General features: G+C 47.4%; 1 protein-coding gene across 2 annotated transcripts; it reads right to left on the reverse strand.

Moving 5' to 3' along the window:
- Window positions 1–1617: 1617 nt before the first annotated feature.
- gprc5bb (G protein-coupled receptor, class C, group 5, member Bb) lies at window positions 1618–17466 on the reverse strand. 2 transcript variants are annotated; one of them, XM_035398741.1, is made up of 4 exons: window positions 16811–17447; window positions 3176–4201; window positions 2637–2749; window positions 1618–1964 (listed from the first exon to the last, which is right to left on the reverse strand). In XM_035398741.1, exons 2-4 carry the CDS (start codon window positions 4197–4199, stop codon window positions 1920–1922), a joined length of 1182 nt encoding a protein of 393 aa, XP_035254632.1. In that variant the 5' UTR covers window positions 4200–4201; window positions 16811–17447; the 3' UTR covers window positions 1618–1919. The 2 variants fall into 2 exon arrangements, with proteins under 2 accessions (XP_035254632.1, XP_035254622.1); XM_035398731.1 differs by lacking the exon at window positions 1618–1964 and adding an exon at window positions 2067–2246 and having other exon boundaries at window positions 16811–17466.
- Between the last annotated feature and the right edge of the window lie 8281 nt (window positions 17467–25747).

Genomic DNA, 25747 nt, shown 5'->3' on the forward strand with positions numbered 1-25747 from the left:
TTATAAACAAGCAATCCAGCAACACATCAAAAGAAATTAACAGTCAGTTATTAGTATCAGTCCAAGCCGGTCCATTTTCATGAACCACTTAAAAAAAGCAAATAGACCTATTTCACAATATCTATTGTGTACAGGTGAACTGGAACTAAGCACTATTTTCACCTGTAACTGAAGTGCATTTGTAGGGGTAGACACAAGATCACCCATGACATGGGATGCTGTCATAGACAGGAAACAGGAAGTCTTGTGAAGACATCACATCTGACCAAAGCAAGCAATACACTCAAAGAGAGACAGAAAAAGATATTTGGGAGTAAACAGACTTCAAAATAAATTTCCATTCATTAAAAAAAAACAGCCAGTGACTCCCGTTCTCCCTTAACTCTCAACACACCGTCACACGCACCATTCGAAACGGTTACTTCCAAGGTGCTTTGGAAGTCAGTGATGATTAACATCTGACCCAGATTACTGATCTTCGGCAGATCCATTTTCTTCATCGATGATGCGCAGATGATCTGTCCAATTGGGGGAGTTCATGTGTCCGTCATCTGTCCAATTCCAGCACTGACACACTCCCCGCCGTAAATCCCGCCCACCTCCTCTGCCAGGATGCGAAAGGATTTTCCTTTTCACGAGCGGGGGAAAAAAAAAACCAGCTCTCAGCGGGGCCCAGAGCAGACAGCCAAGCCGCACTTCTCCATTAAGGGACCCCTCCCGGGTCAAGAGAAGGAAAAACTGACGGGGGGCCGAGAATGTCTGAGAGGCAGAACGCGTCCTTCAGCCGGAGTCCAGTCCAGAGGGGGCCAGCAGACAGAGTTTAAAAAAAGGAAAAAAAATCAGCGACTGCAAGAACAGGGAGTTCACGCCGTGGTGTAACGACGAGGCTCAGATTTCGGCGCGGAGAAGCTAACGGGCGCGCGTGTGGAAGGAAGCGTTCCTCTCTGTACCCCACACACACTCTGCACTCTGTTCCACACACACTCTGCACAGGGCCTGGCCCCGTCTGCCCAAACCAGCCGGCCCGAGCTGGCCGAACTGGATACGGCTCGGCCAAACTTGGACAGGGCCATTTTTTGCTCCACGGTTGTTTTTCTCTCGTTGCCGGGAAACAAACTCGTTTCTAAAATGGCAGACGGTCTATAAACGTCTAGATGGTCTAGAAAGGCGGCGTTCTCTTCTCTGCTCTACGCCTAATCGTCATCGCTGGGCGTCTGTGGTAATATGGTACTCCACCGCTTCATTTACGTGTGACTTTTCAGCAACTGTGTCGATAAAATATTAATCAGCATTTTTAATGCAGCAAAAAAAAAGAATTTAATAAAAAAATGCACAAGAACAAAACAAGAGGAAACCTTCCCGTGATGATCTACTGTACATTTGTACTTCATGTTGTCTTAATTATAACCCTGTTAAAAGGTGACGGGACCCCCATTTCTGTATGTCTCTGACAGGCTAAAAATATATAAGAAATATCTGCTTCTAAAAGATTATGATTCTTACATCTTAATCATTCTCTTTGGGTATTGGGTATAGAATTTGTAGTATTTGTAGCTGAAGAACCAGCAGGTGTAATTTGAGCACTATGCCAAAAATATTGTGTCATTTACCATCACCCCCCCCCCCCCCCCCCCCCCCCCACACACACACACTCACACACACGCAAACACTGCCCCCCCCATTCTACATCTCCATCCTACACCCCTCACAGTTCCGTGAGCACTGATATCAGAAGGACTGTATCCTCCCCCTCCCTTTGTCCATTCAAACAAAAGCGGAGGACTAGTCTGTATCCAAAAACAGGGAAGCCTGTTCTTTCGGCTTCTGTTCCAGGAAGGCACAGTATCACCCCCCCTTCCTGTTCCCTCTTGCGTCCCCCCACCATCCCGGAGACAGGCGCCTCTTCACCCTCCTCATCTTCACCACTGTGGCCTCCCTGTGTAGTTGGGCGGGGCAGAGGGGATCTGTGGGAGACAGACAGACAGGGCCAGTTAGAAGCAAATTCACTTTCTAATTCCCGTAGATATCGAGGCAGAGAGAGTGAATGTGTGTGCGTGTGTGTGTGTGTGTGTGTGTGTGTGTATGTGAGTGCATGTGTGTCTGATGCAGCAGTACACCCCCAGCTCAGCATCAGTACAGCTCTGAGGTTTCTCTGAATCGGCTTATTTGGTCTGATTGAGTGGCTGTCAGTGGGCTGCAGGGTAGCGTGTGGCTCTGCCTGGCCTGGCCTGGCCATCCTGCTCTGTCTGTAAGGGCATATTTATAGCAGCTGAGACTGGAGCAGGGCAACCTTCATACTCACACACAGCCCATCCATCCACACACAATATGAGCCTGACAGACCCACAGACACCACCAAGATGGATGACAGGACTATGGACACAGAGCTGTGTGCGTGTGTATGTGTGGGTAAGAGTATGTGTGTGTGTGTGTGTGTGTGGGTAAGAGTGTGTGTGTGTGTGGGTAAGAGTGTGTGTGTGTGTGTGTGTGTGTGTGTGTGGGTAAGAGTGTGTGTGTGAGTAAGGGTGTGTGTTGTGTGTGTCGTGTGTGTGTGTGTGTGTGTGCATGTGCGTGTGTGCATGTGTGCGTGTGCGTGTGCGTGTGTGGGTGTGTGAAGTAAAGGCAGACACACTCACTGTGCCTCCGTTCAGCACTACGGCCATCTCCGTTGGCTGGTAGACGTTGCTGCGGAAGGGAACTCCACTGTTGCGGAGACCGATGTTGCTGTTGCGGTAGCCGGGCCTGAGGGCTGGAACACACACACACACATGGTCAGGAGGCCTCAGATACACACACACACACACATGCACACACACACATATACACACACACACACACACACACATGCACACACGGTCAGGAGGACTCAGATAAACACGCACATGCACACACACACATATACACACGCGCACACACACACACTTACACACATACACACACGCACATGCACACACGCACACATACACACTCACACACTGATACACACACACACACACACACATGCACAAACTCACACACACACACACACACACTGATACACACGCACACACACTCTCACTGATACACACACACTTACACACACACTCACAATGATACACACGCACATGCGCACACACACACACACTCACAATGATACACACACACACATACACACACACACACAGAGATACAGTACCCGCGCTGTGCTCGTCGAAGGAGAAGGCGTGGTTCTCCATGTAGGGCCGGTGGGAGAGGGGCAGGTCCTCGTCGAAGCTGGTCTCGCGGAGGCGGGGCGGGGGCTGCGAGGTGTCGAAGTAGTCGGGGGTGTCGGGCTGGGGGGCGGGGCGCAGGCAGAAGTGGGCCTCGGGGACGGCGTGGAGGAGCAGCAGCAGCCAGCCCTGGGACACCAGCGCCACGGCCAGTACCGGGTCGTCCCAGTCCGGGGCGTGGCCCAGCGCCCCGTTACCGTAGAGATAGAAGCCCAGCCAGGCGGCCCACAGCATGACGGACGCCAGGCAGGAGACGAAGAGCCAGACGGCGCTGCGGCGCCAGCGCTGCTCCTTCCCGCGCAGCGCCAGGCCGGCGGTCAGCGTGGCGGCCAGCAGCAGCGCCGCCACGTAGCTGCAGGCCAGCGCGAAGTCCAGCGGCTGGTACAGGCAGGCCGGCTGGCCCTCCCGCGCCACCGTCAGCAGGATCCACTCGGCCGCCACGATGCCCTGCACGGTGGTGAGCGCCAGCGCCAGCCCCGCCAGCGCCCAGCCGCCGGGGGTCCGCCCGCCCCGCGCCAGCCGCCGCACCCGCCAGCCCTGCACCAGCAGGCAGGAGAAGCAGAGGGCGAAGAGCGCCCCCCAGAGGGCACGCCGCACCACGCACAGCGCCTCGCCGCTCTCGATGAGGAAGGCGAAGCTGAGGCCGAAGAGGCCGACCGCGCCGGCGAGCAGGAGGAGGAGGAGCCCCACCCCGCTGCGTCTCTCCGGCTCGGAGACGCGGCGCAGCAGGCCCAGCAGGACCCCGCCCAGGAGCAGGCACGCCAGCACGCCCCCGCCCGCCACAGACTCCAGCACCACCCCCCACACCGCCTCCAGGTCGCACAGCAGCGCGTAGGGCCGGCCCAGCCCCGGGCCACACCCCCGCGGGGGGCTGTCCGTCACGTTCATCTGGGAGGAGCCACGGTCCGCCAGAGACAGGAGGAGGAGGAGGAGCACAAGACTGAACGACATCACTGGGAGAGAGAGAGAGAGAGAGAGAGAGAGAGAGAGAGAGAGAGAGAGAGAGAAGGAGTGAGGAAGAAAGGAGGAAGGAGGGCGAAAAGGGGAGGAGGAGAGCAAGAGAGAAACAGGGAGAGGTGGAGAGAGAGACGGAGTGAGAGTGAAAAAGGTAAATGGAAAGAATGAGTGAGAGAGCAAGAGAGGAGTGGAAGAGAAGAATAGAGAATAGGAGAGAGAGAAGCAAAGAGAGGCAGGAAGATAGAGAGAAGATAGAGAGTAATAGAGAGAAACAAATGAGAAAACCAGAGGAATGGACAGAAAGAAAGATGATACAGAGGGATGATGAGAAAGGAATAAAAGGTGGGAAAGTAATAGAGAGGAGTGGAGAAATAGAGAGAGAGAGAGTGGTAGAGAAGAAGAGAAAACTGCTGGTCAGAACCTGGTCATCTGTATGGTCTTGTTCAGCAGTCCCTCTCTCTCTGCCTTAAACCTAACAACTGCTTTCTGCCTGCATCCCAGAGAAGAACACTGTGACCCTGCCTGTCCATCATCTCCCAGGGGTCAGAGGTCAGACGCTTCCCTCTATTCACACATTTTAGTGTGAGTGCATCAGGGAACAGAGCAGCTCACTGCTCCGAACACACACACACACACATACAGCAGAGGGACTGCAGGCAGGCCATGGAAACAAACACACAGTGGTGCTTGACAGCTCACAGTCACGCACATCCACACGGGAACAGGAAGCAGAAGGTCACACGGTGCAGAGTGGGCGGAGCTGAGTGGGCGGGGCTGGGCGTTACTGTATGTGCAGGGGAAATCCTATAGATAACCCAAGTTCTGCTGCTGACATCATTCACAAACACAGAAAAGAAAATCCACATCTCATCAAACAGGCTCACAAAATATTTTCGCAAATTTTGCAGGCCTTGCTTGGTTAAAAACATTGTATTTTACGTATGTGTGACACATACGTAAAATAAATGTGTGGTACATGCAGTGTATCAAGCTTATGCTCAAGGAACAATCATGCAATCTGAATATGACAGATTCATTCAAATGAATTAGATCTGTCATCTGCAGATTCTGACACTTTCCAAATCACCATAATAGATAAATAAATAAATAAATAAATGCCCGTTTCTCTCGAAAGACATCACAAGCTGTTTTGTCTGGGAAGCGTTTTTCTCCAACAGAAATGTTTGGCGTGCTTAAATAGGTGCCGACAGAAGCAGTGTTTTCAGTAGAAGAGATGTCATGCATTATTAACATTGTCATAATATATTTATGTTGCACAGAATTTTTCGTGAGCAAGTTCAGAGAGTGGAAGAAGCGCAATCCTGTACAAAGCCAAGTCTGTGACACGGCAAGTCTCCTCATATCACGGGCAAAGGAAGCGATTCTGTGGGGCCAATTGCCTGGTGTGGCACGGGCATTGTCCGCTACAGCAAGCTACTTAGCATGAATTGCTTCAGTATATATTTAGCAGTATAAATGGATGCTTAGAAGAAAAAAATGCAAAAGTTGTGTAAGAGCATCTGCTCAATGCCTGTAGTGTATTAAGACAGCTGACAGAGATATACCGACCTACAAATTAAGTATGAGATCATTTGTAGGTCAGCAGTTGGAGAACTGGATTTGTTACCCAAAGGTTACAGAATTGATTCTTAGGTGAGCCACACCCATTGTGCCCTTGAACATGGTACTGAACCTGAGCTGCTTCTGTAAAATACCCAGCTGTATGAATGGATACTATGCGAAAAGTTCCATAAGAGTGTCTGCTAAATGCTTGTAATGCAACCTTAAATGAGCTGAATTTGCATGATAATTTCTCACATATATAGCTTGGAACATCTGTAGTCTTTGTTTCTTCTCTAGGGAAGAAAAGGTTGAAACGGTCAAACTTTAAAATAAAGTTACTGGTAGCCATATCTTCTCTATCCCGGAAGTGTGACCTGGTTGGTTCAACGTTGTATGTCGCAGAATTTGATAGCTGTCAGAGACTAAACCTGGCACATTGTTGGCCATTCTGCAGTAAACCAGCTATCTCTGATCTATCGGCAGCCACTGTAGTACCATTGATGTCACACTACATTTCCCCAACAGTATCTCTTTAGACACAGGTCGATGCTGGCGTCCAAAAATCAATTTCCCCTGATCTTTCTGTCTCTAGGGCCCAAATGTAATCAACTCATAGAAGGGGTCAAATTGACCATATGTAAACTACCAGTTGGATGTGCCAACTACGATAAACCGGATGACTGCTCCATTATAACTTCCCATTTGTCATTGACAAGCACAGGGCTTGCAGTTCATTGACATTAATATGGCGTCTGTCTTTCTGTCCCCTGGCTCGCTGCCACTGTCCGTAACACAGCTACTGTAAGAGGCTGCTGCATCTATACATACTCATCACACACACACACACACACACACACCCAGGCGCACGCACACACACACACACTCACAGGCGCACAAACACACACGTACACCCAACAACTCATTCATACACGCTCACCCCCCCCCCCCCCCACACACACACAGACGCACATCTGCACTCTCTCTCTCTCTCTTTCACACACACACACATGCACACATATACACCCACATAGTCATTCATACAAACACCTACACCTAAAAACACTCACCCCCCCCCCCACACACATATACACATCCAGGCACTTTGCAGCTCATCCTCGACAAATTCAGATGAAAACTCGCGCTCCACCATTACAAGTCAACCTGTTCCATATTTCAGCTTCAACAGCGTAGAGTGTTCAGACTAACAGGCTGAATGTTGTTTGATTGAAAAACAATTATATTGGCCCCTATTGCTTCGATAGCTTTGGTGACTCCCAATGCTTGCATTATTTTGGCAGTTTTGCAATCATCATTCTGAGCCCCTACAGCAACACGACCACGCCGTATTAGCCCGGTTACCGTAGAAACCCTCTCTTCAGCGAACTTGTGCTCCCCACTTGTGTGTCGGCGTTACATAACCAGGCCGCCACTGAGTCACCGCTTGGCACGGCGTGCCCGTATCCAATCAGCACCACACACACTGTTCTGCCCGGGGTCGACGCTGCCAGACAGTGTGTGAGAAAGACAAGGATGAGTGGGAGCATGTGTTAGAGAGGCATGCGTATGTATGTGTGTGTGTGTGTGTGTGTGTGTGGGAGAGAGAGGGAGGGAGGATATATTAAAGATGTGTGTGTGTGAGTGTGTGCAAGTGTATGTGTGTGTGTGTGTGTGGGAAAGAGAGGGAGGGAGGATTTATTAAAGATGTGTGTGTATGTGTGTGAGTGTGTATGAGTGTGTGTGTATGAGTGTGTAAGTGTGTGCAAGAGTGTGTGTGTACATGTGAGTGTGTAAGTGTGTGCAAGAGTGTGTGTGTACATGGAGAGTGTGAGTGTGTGCAAGAGTGTGTGTGTACATGCGAGTGTGTAAGTGTGTGCGAGAGTGTGTATGTGAATGTACGTATGAGTGCTAACTGGCACTATCTGAAAGGAGGACAAATAAACAGAAACAGATGGCACAGCCAGCAACTGTCCAAGGAAGGAAGCCAGACGAGCCGAGAGCGGATCCTACATTTCCTCTTCCTGTCAGCTCCCCGTACAGATCGCCTACATCAAAACAACGTCCTGCCAGGCCGCCTCACGCACGCAGTCAAAGACTTCAGAAGCAAGCCGCATCACGGGCTCACTCGCGTCGGATATGGAGCCTGTCACGAGGGGTGGCCGATGACTGCCCCCACCGCAACGAAGCACGGGATCATGGGACATGAGGAGGACTGGCCAACCGCTGAGAGGCAACCCGCCTCCTGCCCCGCCGTGCCAAAAAAACCCCAGGCTCCTGTCATGGAGTTCCCAGGGGCGTGAGTTCGGGAGTGGCTAGGTCCTTCTTAGTGATGCGCGGACTGACGGAAGATCAGCGGTTGGGTTGGCTCACAAAAAAATAACAGATGAGTGGCGGGCGGGTTAGAAAAAAATGAAAAAAATTAATTCTGTTATTTTAGATCAAATAAAAATATATCATCACATCTTTTGAAGCTGGCGTGCATTTCTAGGCTATAGGCACACAGAGTGTATGCGTGTGGGAGATCCAGCAGCCTGCCAAGACAGAGTTACAGCAGCCGTCCAAACGAGCAGGAAAGTACCCCTCTGAGTGAGAGCCAAGTTAGCGGGTGACTGCGTGGACACAGCGCCGCAGCGATACGCGCCCATTGGATACTGTCACCCGAAAAGCGTTTAGGCAGGACGTCCTGGCGCTAATTAACACCGGAGCCAAACACGGTGCTGTGGGGAGATGCTTTCACCCCCCCCCCCCCCCGGGTCAGCTAACGGTGTGTGTGACAGGGCAAAGCAGCAGGCCGAGACTGAGAAGGAGAAACGATCTGAAATCATGAAGAAGCTGACTGGAAGACCAGCCCACTCTTCAGTTTAACAAGGCGCCGCCTTCTGTACTGAATGCTAGGCTGTCTGCCAAAAGCAGTAGGCTGGAGGTTAGTACGGTAAATTTAGACAAACTTCCGGAAATAATTCTTGGCAAATTCATTATATGAAATAAGCCCGTGGAACTTTTATTTACAATAAATGATTATTGGTCTGAATCTATCCTATTATTTCTGTGTTTTAAGAAGTAATTCTGTAGCATATGTATGTATAGTGAATAAATATGTGTAGTGTATGAATACACAGACCTGTAGCCCACTGAGAAATAATGGTTTTATGCAGGTGCAGATTTCCAAATTTGATAACATCATTAAGTAAGGTGGTTGGCGGGGTAGTTTATTGATGTGTAGACTATGTGCAGATTCGAGTGATGTCAGAGCTGACCCACACATCACTAGTGCTTATGAATAAATGAGCTTTGTTTCTCTCTATACAGGGGACAGCTATAATAAGCAAGATACCAAACAGACTGGACTACAGTGTAAATTCTATTACTATTATTATTATTATTATTATTATTATTACTACACTGCAGATCATTATTATTATTACACACTGCAGTGATTCTGCATCTGGAGTCCTGTGAGTCCTACAGCCATTACCACTTCACTTTCAAAGCAGCCCTACTCCTGTCATCTCCAAAAGGCGTAAGCAGCAATTAAACGCCCCTGGAGTCACTGCAGCGCTCCACACGCCCCCACACCAGGAGCGCAGCTCGCTCCCCAGCGAGCCCGAGACCGTTCACTCTGTCAGAGGGGCAGTGAGTGTACACTGGACTGTACACACCGCGAAATGTTCAGTATAAGAGCGACTCTGATGGAGTACTTTTAACACTAAGACAGAGTACATGTGTTCCCTACCAAAGTCATACAAACTCAATCAGTGAAAGTTGCCATCAAAAAAACAGATAATTTCCAGTGTAAGTTAAGGCAGACTTTGTGTATTTTATAGTGTAAATGTGGGTTGTGTACATTGTGCATCCTGAAAAACTGGATTGCGTGTATTGTGTTGTGCAAATGTAGATTGTGTGTATTGTACTGTATATTGTGCAAATATACAGTATGTGTGAATTGTATTATGTGTTTCGAATAAGAGCAGCGATGTCAACATACCCAGGTGTAGTTTAAACTATGAGACAAGTCCAGTACAGTAATTAACCTCAACTGCCTCAGAAAATGATTCAGCTGTTTAAATGCAAGAAATTATTTGTTAATTATTTGCTAATTTCAATGCAATTTACCACAGGGGTCTGTGATGCATGTGCTTTTTTTCACTGGACATACAGCTCAGTCAGTGTGTATGGCATGAGCATCTAATCAAGGGCTTCTGTGAGTGGGAGTGTGAGTGTGTGTGTGTGTGTGCGCAGGGTTGCTCAAGCGTGTCTCTGTGTGTCTATTTGTGCGTGACTGCATAAATATGAAGATTACATAACCAACAATGGCAAAAAATTCCCTCTGTGCTCCCCTCCTCCTCTTCCTCCTCCTCCTCCTCCTCCACTCCTCTCTTCTCCCTCATCCATAGCTGGAGATGTCAGACCACAGGGGAGTCAGGAGGAGCACAGACTTCTTCCTGCTGCTAGCTAACTGATACAGATCATCCCCCTCTCCTCCTCTCTCCTCAGGTACACTGCATGCACGGCTCCTTCAATTAAAAACGGGCCTTGCAGATCAAAGCAAAGAAAGCAGGTACGCCCAAACAAACAGTTACTTTCTGTATGTTGGTATACATAAGCATATAACAGTGTATGTCAGTGCTCTCTCTCTCTCTCTCTCTCTCACTCTCTATCTATCTCTCTCCCTCCCTTTCTCCCTCCCTCTCAATAAAGGTAACATTCTTCTCCTTCAGCTGAATATACTGAGCAGCCACCCCCAGCTATGACTGTGTGTGCTGTTTGTTTTCTTTCCAAATGTAAGCAAACACAGGTTAGAACAGGGCCCCAGCAGTTACCCCAGATTGGCAGCGGCTTTTGTGTTTTACGCGTCCCTGCTGGCAGATTGATTTGGTCACCCTAGGACCGTACATTTAATCAATCAAATCCATTCAAAGACCTGTGCTTTTTCCCATGGTGCATTGCCCGTTATTGTGGCACTGTTGTTGCCAGCGTTCTGGTTTATTCAGAAGGACTTCCAGCCTATCAGTGTTGGCACTCGGATAGTCATAACAGTCTCCGTTTTATGACAAGAACACCTTCGCTTGATTAATGCAGTATGAGTCATACGCGAACCTCTTTGTACAAATGTGCCCACAAGCAATTGTAATTAGTCTACATCTAATCCTAAAAACGATCATATATAATCTTCTAATCGTCTATTTGCCGTGCCCATTGTTGACATTACGTAACATTACGACTTCACGTTCCTCATATTATGTGACTAAAATAACACAGTGAAACGACAGAAAAGATTGCTGACAGTTGGCTGCAGGGCAAATTCCAGGCACTACGTTTCATTTGTTGCTTTTGGCCTGTTAAAGCTCACCTCAAAAATATTTTTTTTTTCGGATCATTTTTTCAGCCGGCCTGGTGTGAATATGAGACGACCGTATTCATATTAGACCCAGTATGTCCAAAACTTTGAAGTCGTCAGTTTCCCACTCATAAAATCTGAATGTGTGAACGTAATCGGCCTCGTATTGGTAAACCTGGGTAGGAACCAGCATTTTGGTCCATCCTGTTCGTTCCCACCAATCCCAAGCATTTCCTATCTATGTGGTTTCTTGTGATTCTTAGTACCCATGTTGCCACAGGAGTGCAGATATAAACAGGAGAATGACTAATGTCTCAACTGCGGATCGCTATACGGAAAAATCTTCAGTGTAAAATAAACTCTGATAAGAGCAGTCTTAACTCTAATAGTGTCCAATTTTGACTCTGCTAGAGTTGATTTTACACTGCTGGAGTTGATTTAACACTAATAATGTTGCTGTGCAGTTTTGATTAGATAATAGGGCAGTATATTTGTGAAAGAAGCAGAACCTTTGAGAAAATGGCTGCCTCTTTGCTGGTACAGGGTCCCATCCTGTTCACACACACACACACACACACACACACACACACACAGTACCACAGCTGCCCAGGTTTAACACGGGGAACATGGGCGGCAGTCGGCTGCAGTTTGATACGACGAGTCATTCTCTCTCTCTCTCTTTCTCTCTCTCTCTCTCTCTCTCTCTCTCTCTCTCTCTCTCTCTCTCTCTCTCTCTCTCTCTCTCTCTCTCTCTCTCTCTCTCTCTCTCTCTCTCTCTCTCTCTCTCTCTCTCTCTCTCTCTCTCTCTCTCGCTCTCTCTGCTGTTTTTTTACATTCCTCCCTCAGTCTGAATCCTCCATTTTTACTGTGGGATGGTTAACCGCCACTCCTCTTCATTTTGCTGCCGTTGTTTCAAGAGCCGTTTCCGAAATCTCGGGGTCGCGCCGCGACGCACCCCTTCTCCCGCCCACTCACACGCTTTCCCACTCTTCCCTCCTTCTCACTTCTCTCTCTCCAAATCCTTCAATTAAAGACCAAAGCAAAAGCAAACAGGAACGCCCAAACAAACAAACAACAATTACATACTACATGTTGCTATACATAAGCACATAACAGTGTATGTCAATGCTCTCTCTCTCTCTCTGTCTGTCTCTCTCTCTCTCTCTGTCGCTCTCACTTCCTCTCTCCCTCGCTCTCCCCTTCTTTGTGCTGCAGCTTGGCTCCTGCTGGGGCATCATCCCTGGTGCCAGCCTAATTACAAACCTGCAGCGGTACACAGCTTCCACACAGCTGTAGAACTGCACACCCACATTCATACAATAACAAAAAAATGACTGGAGTACTCTTACAGAAGGCTCTGCCCCTCTACACCAGTGGTTCCCAACCCTGTGCCTGGAGATCCACCGTCCTGTAGGTTTTCTCTACCACCCTAACAAAACACACCTCATCCAACAGCTAGAGATCTCGTAGAGCTGTTAATCAGTAGAATCAGGTGTGCCAAATTAGGGTTGAAATGAAAACCGACAGGATGACAGATCTCCAGGAACAGGGTTGGGAACCGCTGCTCAATACATTGGTTTGAATTGAGGTTTCGTGGATGGCGTGATGGGCGGAGCCATCGTGCGCTAACAACCACCTGACTTGTTTGAGCAAATCAGTTGACTCTGCTCTCCACAAGACAGCTCTGTGATTGGCTCGAAACAACCAGTCTTTGATGACACGGGATAGCTTCACCAGTTTTGTGGTCATAGAGCCTCACTGCTATCTGAATGGCAATATCTATAGTCAAATATTTTATCATTGACAGTATAGGCCACCAGCGCTCTCCATGGCTAGACAGTCCCTATCTGTGTCCAGATGTGAAAGTAGGCCATGACTGAGATTGAGTCCAACAACGCCCTCCCTGGCGCACCTGTCCCAGCACCTGTTTTCCATGCTAACTCCCAATGCCCACGCTCCCCTCACCCCTGACCTCTCACCCCTGAACGTCTGCTGCCCCCCACGGCCCATCGAGGGTCAGGGAGCAGGTGCTTCCTGCTCATTTCGGTAGATTCTTGGCCCTGGAAAAAAAAAACATTCTCTTTTCCTAAGCTGCTCTTTCCTCTCGGATAAACAGCATGTTTTTTGCTTCTGTAACACTGACGTATACTTCCTTGGTCTTCCCCAGTTCCTGCCTGTGTTTACACAAATATATATGCAATATATAATATATACATATGTAATAAAAATGCATATATATATTTGTGTGTGTGTGCTTAGATGTGTTCTATGCTCTTTAAATGGGTCGTGATCTTGAAACATTTAGAAATGGACTGCATTTATATAGCACTTTTATCCAAAGCGCTTTACAATTGATGCCTCTCATTCGCCAGAGCAGTTAGGGGTTAGGTGTCTTGCTCAAGGACACTTCGACACGCCCAGGGCGGGGTTTGAACCGGCAACCCTCCGACTGCCAGACAATCGGTCTTACCTCCTGAGCTATGTCGCCCCTAGAAACCCTTCTGCACGCGATGCCATCCCAGCTGCCCCAGTCATCCTTGTGTCTGGGCCCGTAATTAAAGCTCATTAATGTTTGACAGAGCTGGCACAGGTTCCATATGCAAATTAGCCTCAGCAATTAACAGAGAGAGAGTTTAATCGATGCCCTTCGCTGGACTAGCCCAGCACTCTGGGCAGCAGTGAGGACGTTCTCTCTGAATTAAAATCTCTGCCTTTGATTAGTCATCCCAGGTCACACAGCAATAATGAAACAGTCCACCACATTGCTATTATTGCAAGAAAGAATAGAAAAAACATCATCATCGCTGTTATTGAAGCGTCATTACGAATCTGAGTTTAGCTTTGAAAGTGCGTATCTTCCTCTCCAGACTTCTGGAACGCAGGCTGGAAATGATGCCATTAATGTATCATGAGTCAAGCTGTCACCCTGAACTCTTTGGCACGCGCGCGAGCATACGCACAAGCACACACACACATACACACACACGCACACAATACACACACACATGCACACACGCACAAGCACACACACACATACACACACACGCACACAATACACACACACATGCACACACGCACAAGCACACACATACGCACACAATACACACACACATGCACACATGCACAAGCACACACATACACACACACACACGCACACACATACACACACACACGCACAAGCACACACACACACGCACAAGCACACACATACACACACACGCACACAATACACACACACACACATGCACACACACACACATGCACACACACACAAGCACACACATACACACACACGCACACAATACACACACACACACATGCACACACACACAAGCACACACATACACACACACGCACACAATACACACACACACATGCACACACGCACAAGCACACACATACACACACACGCACACAATACACACACACATGCACACACGCACAAGCACACACATACACACACACGCACACAATACACACACACATGCACACACGCACAAGCACACACATACACACACGCACACAATACACACACACACATGCACACACGCACAAGCGCACACAATACACACACACATGCAAACACGCACAAGCACACACATACACACACACGCACACAATACACACACACACATGCACACACGCACAAGCACACACATACACACACACGCACACAATACACACACACACATGCACACACGCACAAGCACACACATACACACACACGCACACAATACACACACACATGCACACACGCACAAGCACACACATACACACACACGCACACATGCACAAGCACACACATGCACACACATGCACACAATACACACACACACACACACAATACGCACAATACACACACACACAACGCACATATACACACATCCCCACACACACATGCACACACAACACACACACAAACACACACACACACACACACATACGCAACACACTCACAATACACACACACACAAGCACACTCAAACACAAAACACACAATACACACACACATGCACACACACACAACACACACACACATACACTCACATAACCATGCACACACATAGGCTATATACACACTCGCATATATACACACACACACACACAAACACAAATACACATGCAATTACACATACATGCCCCCCCCCCATACACACACACACAAACAAACTCAATTGAAAAACAATGTTAAAAATGACTCCCCCAAAATAAAAAGCATGTATTTACCCAGTCAAACAAAACCACATACTGAGAAAAAAATAATGTTCCCCTACGTGTCTTTTCAAGTCCCCATTGCTGTGCTTATTGAGCATGATTACAGACCATTTTTTTTTAGAAACCTCGCAAAGTACTGACAAAGAAGTACATCCACAGCACAGCCTTCAGAGTTACTGAGATCAATCCACACTTTCGCTCTTAATTTATTAGCATCAACGAACAGTAAAGAAAAATAAACTATTTACAACGAGGTTAAAACGTACTGAAAACATGGTACGAAACCACTTAAAACTCACCAAGCTGTGTGTCCTGTCGTTAGTCAGACAACATATTTGATGTCAACTGATCATAAAACTTTACACGATATCCACCCTACCTGTGTATAATGAGGTGAGGTTTAAGACCTTTATGAAGACTTTATCATAAAAAAATCACTCCTGTTTTACCTCTTCACACCCTGAAAAAACTCATATAAAAAGAGACTGGGTCGACGAGGGACATCGACTGTAACTACCAAACATAATAAATTATAGCCGCACATATGCAATTTGAACGGCTTGTTTTTAACCACGAGTCAACTTAGGAACTCGAAAACTCCGCATTATTGTTTTCATCATCGTTCCTCTGTCTGTTAGCGGAATGATGAATGGCGAAAAAGACAAACGTGAAATGCGACCTCAGAATGGATTTAGTTTCAATGGGTCTTGAGGTCAAGGCCACGCGACGATTTCTCACACTCAATCCTAAGAACTGACCCGCTCTGCTCCAAGAATAGGCGACAGTAGGCTAGTCATATGTGCACAAGGACACCGTGATGAGTGAGGTAAATTCGTCACCAACGATGGACAGTGACTGGGAAAAAATGCTTCGCAAAACTTCAGCGGAGACAGACAAAATAGTCTGTCCATTTAAATCAGTTGCGAGCTTGACGAATCATGGGTATCGTAAGCAATAGCGCAGACGGTTCTCGCGTGCTGACACACTGAAATGCGTACCACGAATGCGTACATTTCTCCTGTTCATTAACCTGCCTTGTGAGATGTGACAAGTCCTTAAATATTGAGTATTAATGGACGTATGAGTATTGACGTGTCACCCCCCCCCCCCCCCCCCCAAAAAAAAAACTAAACAAAAACTAAACAATAAAAAAAGCATTCCTCTTATTAATAAATTAGCCCATTGCTTGAATTAATAAAAATATGCAAACAACATCAATATCCGGCTGTTCACATTTGGATTGCTTATAAATCCTATTAGAAGCCCACTTGGCTGTCGTATTGGAACAGAAATGATTGACAGACGCCCAGAATGAGTAGCGAGTAGCGTAAGTAGTTCTGTTTCAGTCTCTATTATCGATCTCCTGACAGACGACATCACCTTTTGTGCGTCAATTTATTAGTCAGAATTAAATGCATTGTTACAAAACAGGAGTACACAAATCAATCATGTGTCAGATTTTTTGGCGGAAACCGCATTCCCATAGTCTCACCTGCTCTTTTCTTTTTCACTGTCCCAGAAAGTAGCTCACCGGAGGCGGCTGTCAATACCGCTTGTGTATTCCGATTCGGAGTGAAACGATCGTCTGCTAATCGGGCACATGGATATCTCTGTCTCCAATCCAAGCTATTCTTCTGGAGGAACGGGGCGATTTGTTTCTCTCAGTTTGGCGGCTTTGCGCTGCCGGTCTGTACTATATGATAAATAATAATCATAATATGACAATCAAAACAATCCGAGAAGTATCACAGTGGAGTAGTTTCCATACACTCTGCTGTCTGGTACTTGTCCGAGCAATACAATTGTACGCTCTCTCTCTCTCTCTCTCTCTCTCTCTCCCTCTCTCTCTCTCTCTCTCTCTCCCTCTCTCTCTCTCTGCCACCCCCTTCTTCTCTTGCGCCAGTAACACGCGCGTCTTCAGCTGTTCAACTCCATCACTTTACAGGGAGGCGCGCCGTGGCAGAGGTCCCGTCCGCACGCACGCGTTTGCCTGGTGGCCCTTGTGTTTGTTGTGGTAGCGGCTGACCCGCGCGCTCAGTGGCTGATAGGGGGAGGGAAGACATCTCCAGGTGAGGCCGTGTCACTGCATGTCACTTTCAGCAACAGCACGGATTTGCCATCACAAACACCTGTCACGCGGATGTTTTTTTCTTCTTGCCTGTCCATTTCTTATGCAATAAATGGAGACGAGCAAAGGAAAATCCCTGTGAAGAACAGAACGTTTCCATATATTCCTGGCGTCAGTGTAGCTGGGTAATTGTGTGGGCGCCTGTGGTCTGTGAAATTGTTTATTTCCACCTTTCCTCTTGACTGCCTGCCTTGTCTTTATTTCTGAATAAGGCAGTAGCACTCAACATGTGCACACACACACGCACACCCACACACATCCACGCACACACACACACACACACACACACACACACACACACACGTGCATGTGCATGGACACACACACAGACACACACACGTGCATGCACATGGGCACACACACACACACACACAAGCAGACTGGGCAGTGGCAGGCATGACTCCCTGACAGACAGATTAGTCATGGAGCTAATCTGACAGGTGCTGGTTCAGTAAAGATCCAGCGGGGGTGGGTGGGGGGGGGGGGGGGGGGGGGGGGGGGGGGGGGGGGGGTCGGCCGGCCCCTTTACTTTTCTCACACAAACACACCAGGAGTCACTCCTGCTTGCGTTAGCCAGAGGGGTCAAACACACTCTGTCACTGTACATGGTACTCCACCAGAGTTGATTTACAGTAACACCGAACATTTGGACCATGTGCTTTTGACAAAACGTCCTCTCCACCTATGACCTTTAACCTTACAGATTTTAATAACAGAACCCCAGATGCCAGCAGGGCTCGCTGTAGTGCACGGGCCCCACTGTAGAGGGGATGTTAAAAAGTCTCTTCAGAACACTAGCGTGTCCGGGCCCTCGGGCCTGGTTTTGGGTGCTGATGTCATCCTCCTCTTAAAATGCAACTATGCAAACGGGTCACAAAATTTGCTGCTAAAAAAAGAATATGTCACCCTGGGTTAAAGGTGTCAGCTGAAGTAAACCTCCCACAAGTGATTTAATTCAGAAGACTTACACGCACCTATTATTGCTGTCCCTGTTTATTCCTCTGACACGCACTTAATTTACTTTGTCATTTGAGACTTGTAGGTTACTCTGGGAAAGAGCACCAGCCAGACAGCTGAATAAATTATAACTTTTTTTCTAGCTTTGCCAACACTTTTATTCAAGGCAACCTTCATCACTGTCCTTTTGTGTGCTCTGTAGTGCAGTGTCGCTGATTCATATTCCATATTTTACCCAATCAGTTCAGCTCAAGGTCCTTGCTAAATTATAGCAGAAATACCTACCTGAACCTGCCACCCTCTGGTTAAACATTGCTGCCTCAAGTAAAGTTCTAAAGATTTGAATCAGTTTGCAATCTTTTATTTTGCTAAAAAACAGACTGACTTTCATATTTTACCTGTCATCCAGTCACATACACATTTCTCCAAGGACTTTTATAATAAGAAAAACGATGAAGCAATTCATTAATCAGAAGCAATTCCGGTTACTTTGTTTAATTTAATTAAACAAAATTTGTTATCATCCGCAGTTCCTCCGTTAATATAAAAACCCATTATAACCACTTCACTCATAAAAGCTGAGCGTAGCTATTTATACTTATCATGAATACAGTAGTGTCGTTTTTCAGATAACAGACCCAGGAATTAATTAATGGCATAAGCTATTGACTGAAAAGGGAATATAATTAAAGATGCACATGCATTGTGACCGGTGTGGTGAAATCAGGACAGCAGTTTTAGTAAATTCTTGTTTTATTAAAACATTATGCAAGCTAATTACCCTGCTCCACCTCACGTATCTGCGCTGAACGGTGTTTAAAGCAGGGTTCAATCCCCACGCGGCTATATTTTTATCCAGAGTAATCACAGCGTCCTGAGTTGATTAATGCCAGCACAGCTTTTGGAAATGTGGGAGGGGAGGATCCAAACACAGCACAGTGTCCTTTATTGGTGTCTGGGACATCTGCCCCGCCCAGTCCCCTCCCCCCCCCGCCCCCACTCGTACCGCCCCAGTCTGCCACATAAACTCCCTGTCCTGTCCCCACCTGACCTCATCAGTCACACCTCCCGCCCCCCCTCCCCCGCCACACGGGTTCCGACAGCTCAGGGCTGGCTCTTTAGCCCGGTCCTGCTGTAGCCTGTGTGCGTAAGGGAGTAAGCAGTGATATAAAGTGTCTGTGGTCGTCCCCTGTGCGAGCTGTGATCACCATATGCGGCGCTGAATTAGAGGCACATTAAAGTGTTTGGACTTTCTCTCCCTGCCCCCCCTCCCCCCTGCTTGGAGTCCAGCCCTTCCCCCCAGCCCTCAGCCCCCATCACTGTAACAAAGTTAGGCTTACCCTGGCTGGTTAAGTGAGACTTTCTGCAGCCTCCTATGGCCAGGCCTGGGGGAGGGATGGGCGTGGGGGTGGGCATGGGGGTGGGGATGGGAGGCGGATAGGCTGGTTGGATGCAGCCCCCGGGAGATTTTAGCCTCAGGTTCAAAGCCCACGTGAAGGCCTCTGGGTGTGCATTTCTCGGACGGGTCGCTCACGGCAAGAGAGGGCCCCGTTTGCAGGGTAAAAATAGCAGCGCCCTGGCAGACGGTAGAGCGCGAACGCTGGCCCTTTACCCACTGCTGGGCGTGTCCGTGGGCGACGGGACACAACCGCCCGAACCCACCTTCCCATTCCCTGACTGGGGCTTTGATGCCCCTCACGGAGACGTGGGTGCTGGTTCCTCGCAAGAGTGCACGAGTCTGTCAGCGCTTCCTCCTGCACACATCTCTCTCCCTCTCAGGCCTTTATTGAGGAGTTTACCTTCCGCCGGCCTCAATTTCTGTAATCACCCAACTCTCAGTGGCTGCTTCCCCTTCTCTCTCTGTTTCCCGGTCCAGCCTGTTCTGCTCTAACAGCCCCAGTGGTCAGAAGGTAATCATGTTTATCGATGCCGACCTGCGGTTACAAATGAATCAGTTAATGAATTAACGATCGAGTAAATAAATGATTAAGTGACAAATTGACCAGGGTGTAGAAATCCATACCACAGAAATAATAAAGGATCATTTGAACAGTAGCGGTGGGTGGGAGGCAGGGGGGAGCAGGACTGACAGCCTTCCTTCTACAACAGATCTCCACTCCGCTGCGCTGGATAACTGGCTGCCACTTAAAGAGACAGATTACCCGTCCTGCCTAATTGGCGACCTCATCACCATGGTGATTTGAACAGTGGACTGCCGCTCGTCTCTAATCGGGGTGACGTGAAGGCGGGCGAGCGGCGGCTGCCACACACTGTGTGCTTCACAGGCTTCAGGCAAGCAGGCCCTCTGAACGGATTTCACAGAGTTTTGACCCTGCGGTGCATAGAAGGGTAAAGGGTGGGGTGTGGACTGCTGATTAATTTCACGAACACAAACAGTTGGCAGTTGTAACACAGCAACAAAAACATACACACACACACACACACGTGCACACACTCAAATGCAGTACATGGCATGCATGCGAGATTGTTAGTCAGTCATACTCAGATGTGAAAATAAAAATATATACACACACAAATGCACATAATTGGTTCATACGGAGACATATCCAGAAAGGCAAATACACATGCACATGTGCACACACGCATATTTGTGCAGACACATGCAAACACACAAACACACACATGTAAGCGCAAAAACCCACACAAACACACACACACACACACACACACACAAACACACACACACACACACACACACAGGTGCATGCACATATGCACACATGTGCGCATATGTGCATGCAGAGGGGGGACAGAGGGGAGCGCAGCTTGGGGCTCATGTTAATTTCGTGAAGCAGCCGGATGGTATTTAAGAGTGCCCCCCCGGGCAGAGGATTCCAGGACCATTACTCCCGTCCATCACAGCGATGCTGACTGCTGTGTAAAGACACAAATGGACCTGTTACTGCATGACTCAGCTCTAGTGCAGGATCAAAGGGGAGAGAGAACTGCTGCAACACCCCCAAGTGCTACCCTTAAAAGCTTCTTTAAGTGCTCCTTGAAAATCGGTGTTTGCACAGACGGGATTTTTTTTTTTTACACGATACACACAAACACTAACACATACTGACACACACACATATATACACACACACACACTAAAACCCGCACTGAAACTCACTCACAGATAGACACACACAGGCACAAACAGACACACACATACATGCAAACCTTTCAGTTCTTTATTTGAGACTGCAGTTTAACAATGCAAACATGCTCAATGTTTTTTTCTTCTAAATGTCAGGAATGTCCTTAGTTCTTGTAACTACTCAAACTCGAAAGTGTCCATACGTGTAATATAGATTTCACACAGATTGTAAAACAGTTCAATCAGTCAGTTTACAAAGCAGTTATTCGGGGATATAAAACAGTGCCTGCTTCAGATTGAGCAGCTGTTTATGATGGCTGCACTCACCCTTGAGGTGTGTGGCAGTTGCACCTCCAGGCAGAATGGTGGCGCTGTTTATTGTAATTACTATTGATTGTGTAAAAACAATCCCCTCTTGCAGGAATACTCAAATCTGGCCCTCGAGGCCAGTATTACTGCTGGTTTTCATTTCTCCCTGATACTTAATTGATTGATTAATGCCACTAATTGGCCAGAGATTGAATTCACCTGGTGTGCCAGGTGTAAATCTGTCCTGATTAGAGGAGCGGAATGAAAAGCAGCAGCACTGCTGACCACGAGGCCCAGATTTGAGTACCACTGTCCTAGAGGCTTGTGGATCCAACCTGTTATCAAATATATAAATATAAAATGAAGGCACACAGAGTGAGCTGGCAAGCTGGTTATTATAAAAGTAAATAATAGGGAAAAAATGGGAAAATAATCAACTACTAAGAGAATAAGAAGGTACGTAAGGAAAAAAAGGGAAGATAATTCAATTAACTTAATGGACATTTTGCAAAACAAATTCAAAGAGATGACTGCTGCACAGCACAGGGCCTCTATGATCTTTTACACCATAGTTCAAAAAAAGGTCATGATCTTGGCGCTTTGTAAAGCAGTTGCGCGTGCATGCAGGGAGGAGGACGAGAGGTGGTTCTCCTCAGGGGAGAAAGCAGGGGAGAAAGCAGATGGCGCTCCCCTGTTTACAGTACATCGCATATGCAGACCCTGGCACTGAACAGCGCCGTGTGTTAGCGTTTATGACGCACCGAGCGCTGCCCGGCCGAAAATGGCGAAGTCGGCTCCACGGCGCCGAGGCTCGCTCGCATCCAGTTTACCCGGCGGGCGATTTCACTGCCAGATTGAACAGGGGCGCACAGCCGGACTTCACGGGGGCCCCAGAAGGTCTGGCCTGCTTTTGGACCGTAGCCTTGGGATGAGTTGTGGGCTGGCAAGGGGCATACCCCAAATCTACACCGGGCTGAGAGTTTGCCACTTTGCAGAGTTTGTCCACAGATGACCACAGACCCTCACTCCTTGCAGACATTAATCAAGGCTGCTCTGACAGGACATTAGTTAGGAGGAATTGTTGCCCTTAACTCCAGATTCACCAATAAACAAACAGCTGTGACATTCCTACCCAAGGGCTGGTGTAACGTGCTGAAATGTAGCTGGAGAAAGGCATTCATGTTTCAGTGTACAGAATGTCACACTGCACGGGTGCTCAGACCAGAGTAAAGGTGGTGTAGAAAGGCTGTTTGGATTACATGTTTTCACACGTGTTGACTTGCAGAACTGTTAATACTGTTAGTGAGCAAAATCTAAACGTCTGGATGGGCGGACATCTTGGTTAAGAGACGTTTTGACATAAGCAAACTAGGTTAACCCCGATATTGCTCAGGTTTATACTCGGATATAGCCTTTGCTATGTTCTAGTTGGCTAAAAGAACTTTCACTTTTAAACCAAAAGTAGCCTGGTTTTCACCTGAACCCCTAGCCAACACCAACTTCACTGATTTTTCACCACAATAATGTTCACAGGGCATTACACAGGTATAATGAAATAAGTATTAGACAGTGTACAAAAAGTGAAAACTTGTTTTGTGGAAAACAGCTAGGCACTCACGGAGAACAAATGAACAGTGCTGATTATAATTGGTGGGTACGTTCTGGGTAGTTCCTTGCAATTCCCACAAAGCTTTTGGAAGTAAAGCCAGACAGTACCTACCAATCATCATTTGGATTGTTCTATTGGTTGTTACCAATGCACTCATTGATTGGTAGACCTCTTTTCTGTTCTCTGAGTAAGGTGACATCACAACCATGTTTTTTTTAAATTTCTTTTTACTGAAAAGTGCACCTGTTTTTAAATCTTTACCCATTGTTTATAATTTTGACTTGTCTTGTTCCATTACAGTAAGTTGTCTTGTCATTATGACTCAGTCCCCCGTGAAAAATGGATGTTAATCTCAATGGGGTTTCTTGGTAAAAATAAAGGATAAATTTAAAATAAAATGTTATCTTTGTTTTAGTATCCCTCATATTGAGCAGGAAAGGCTTCCCTGCGGTGCAGGTCCATGGTTATTGGCTGACATTGAGACGACGATATGGAACGATAACCCGCTTTCACTGAGGCAGTTAATCCACGATTGCTCTGTCATGTCGGCTTGGTTGTCTGGGGCCTCGTGATTGGCAGGGCGGCCGGTGACTCACGCTCTATGTACGGTAGTTAGGCTCACTGTCATCTCCCCGGTATAACAAAGCCTTCTGCGTGAAAATCTGGCTCGAGTTATTAGCCGTATTAAGGGACCCAGTTATAGATTTGATTAGTTGTCGCCGGGTTTGTCTGTTGAGAGCACAGGTGCAACTGCTTTGATTCCTTTAAATATAGAGTCTGAGTGATATAGACATTTGAACCCCAGACAACCCTGAAAAGGTCTGGACTGTGTGATATAATTCTTATGGGCAAACAGACAAGTGAACAAGCCAACAAGTGCACACAAGCACGGACAAAAAATACAAGGATATAAACTAGTACAAATTAATATGAACATGATCATATAACCTGAAGGTCTTGTAACCTAAAGGTCACAGGTTCAATTCCCAGGTAGGACATTGCCGTTGTACCCTTGAGCAAGGTACTTAACCTGCATTGCTACAGTATATATCCAGCGGTATAAATGGATGCAATGTTAATGTAAAGTTGTGTAAGTCGCTCTGGGTAAGAGCGTCTGCGAAATGCCTGTAATGTAATGTAATGTATTTTAAGAGCAAACGTTGAAACTCTTTATTTTCTTCTGTTTGTTTTATTTTATTCTGTTTATAATGTTTTTAATGCCATTCATTTTTATTCTACTTTTCTTTGGTAGACTCCACAGACACACTCTCCCTCCTGGGTACTTTAGTCATTTTATATGAATCTCTGATTGTAATTGTAACTGTGTGAATTATCATTCATGCATTGCTTGTACTGTTACACTATTTGTTTTCATATATTCTTGTTTTCTTGGGCAAGATCTGCTATGCGTATTTCCTGCCAGTGAAGCACATTGAATTGAATTTGTGAGAGAAAAGGTGAAAGAAATGGAAAAGGATATCACTCCATCCCATTCACACACACACACACACACACACTCTATCTTTCACTCTCACACACTCACTGTCTCTCTCACACCCCCCACCACTCACACACACACTCACACTTGCACACATACACTCACATTCTCACACACACATACTCACTCTCTCACCCTCACTCTCTCTCTCACACACACACTCACTCTGTCTCTCTCGCTCTCACACACTCACTCTCTCTCTCACAGTCTCTCTCACACCCCCCGCCACTCACACATACACTCACTCTCACACACACACACTCATTCTCTCACCCTCACTCTCTCTCGCTCACACACACACACTCACTCTGTCTCTCTCACCCTCACTCTCTCTCTCTCTCTCTCACACACACACACACTCACTCTGTCTCTCTCTCTCTCCCCTCCATCTATCTCTCCCCTAACTCTGCGTGTAACGTCCTGTCCGCTGGAACAGAGGGGAGATTGAGTGCAGGTCTGGGGGCTTGGCCGGAGCAGGAAGGAGGCTCTCCTGCTTTAGATCAGAGAGAATCTGCGGGATTTTCCGAGGCAGGTAACGTTCCCTCGGGAGATAACCATAGCAACCGCAGAGCTCCCTTCTGAGAGTGGCGTCTCTCCCGCCCCCCCCCCCCCCCCCCCCCCCCCCCACTCCCCCCTCCTGAAAACAGGGCAGCCACTCTGGCCAGGTCAGAAAACCATATCAGAGGAGAGAGAGAGTGCAGGGGGGATGGGCAAGAAATAAACACAACAACAATGTGTGTGTGTGTTTGTGTGACTGAGTGAGTACTTGTGAGTGTTTGTGTGTGTGTGACATCTTTCTGCTTTTGAGAGGGGATGAGTACA

Source organism: Anguilla anguilla, chromosome 2 (genome assembly GCF_013347855.1).
Source record: "Anguilla anguilla isolate fAngAng1 chromosome 2, fAngAng1.pri, whole genome shotgun sequence".
NCBI classification, from domain to species: domain Eukaryota; kingdom Metazoa; phylum Chordata; class Actinopteri; order Anguilliformes; family Anguillidae; genus Anguilla; species Anguilla anguilla.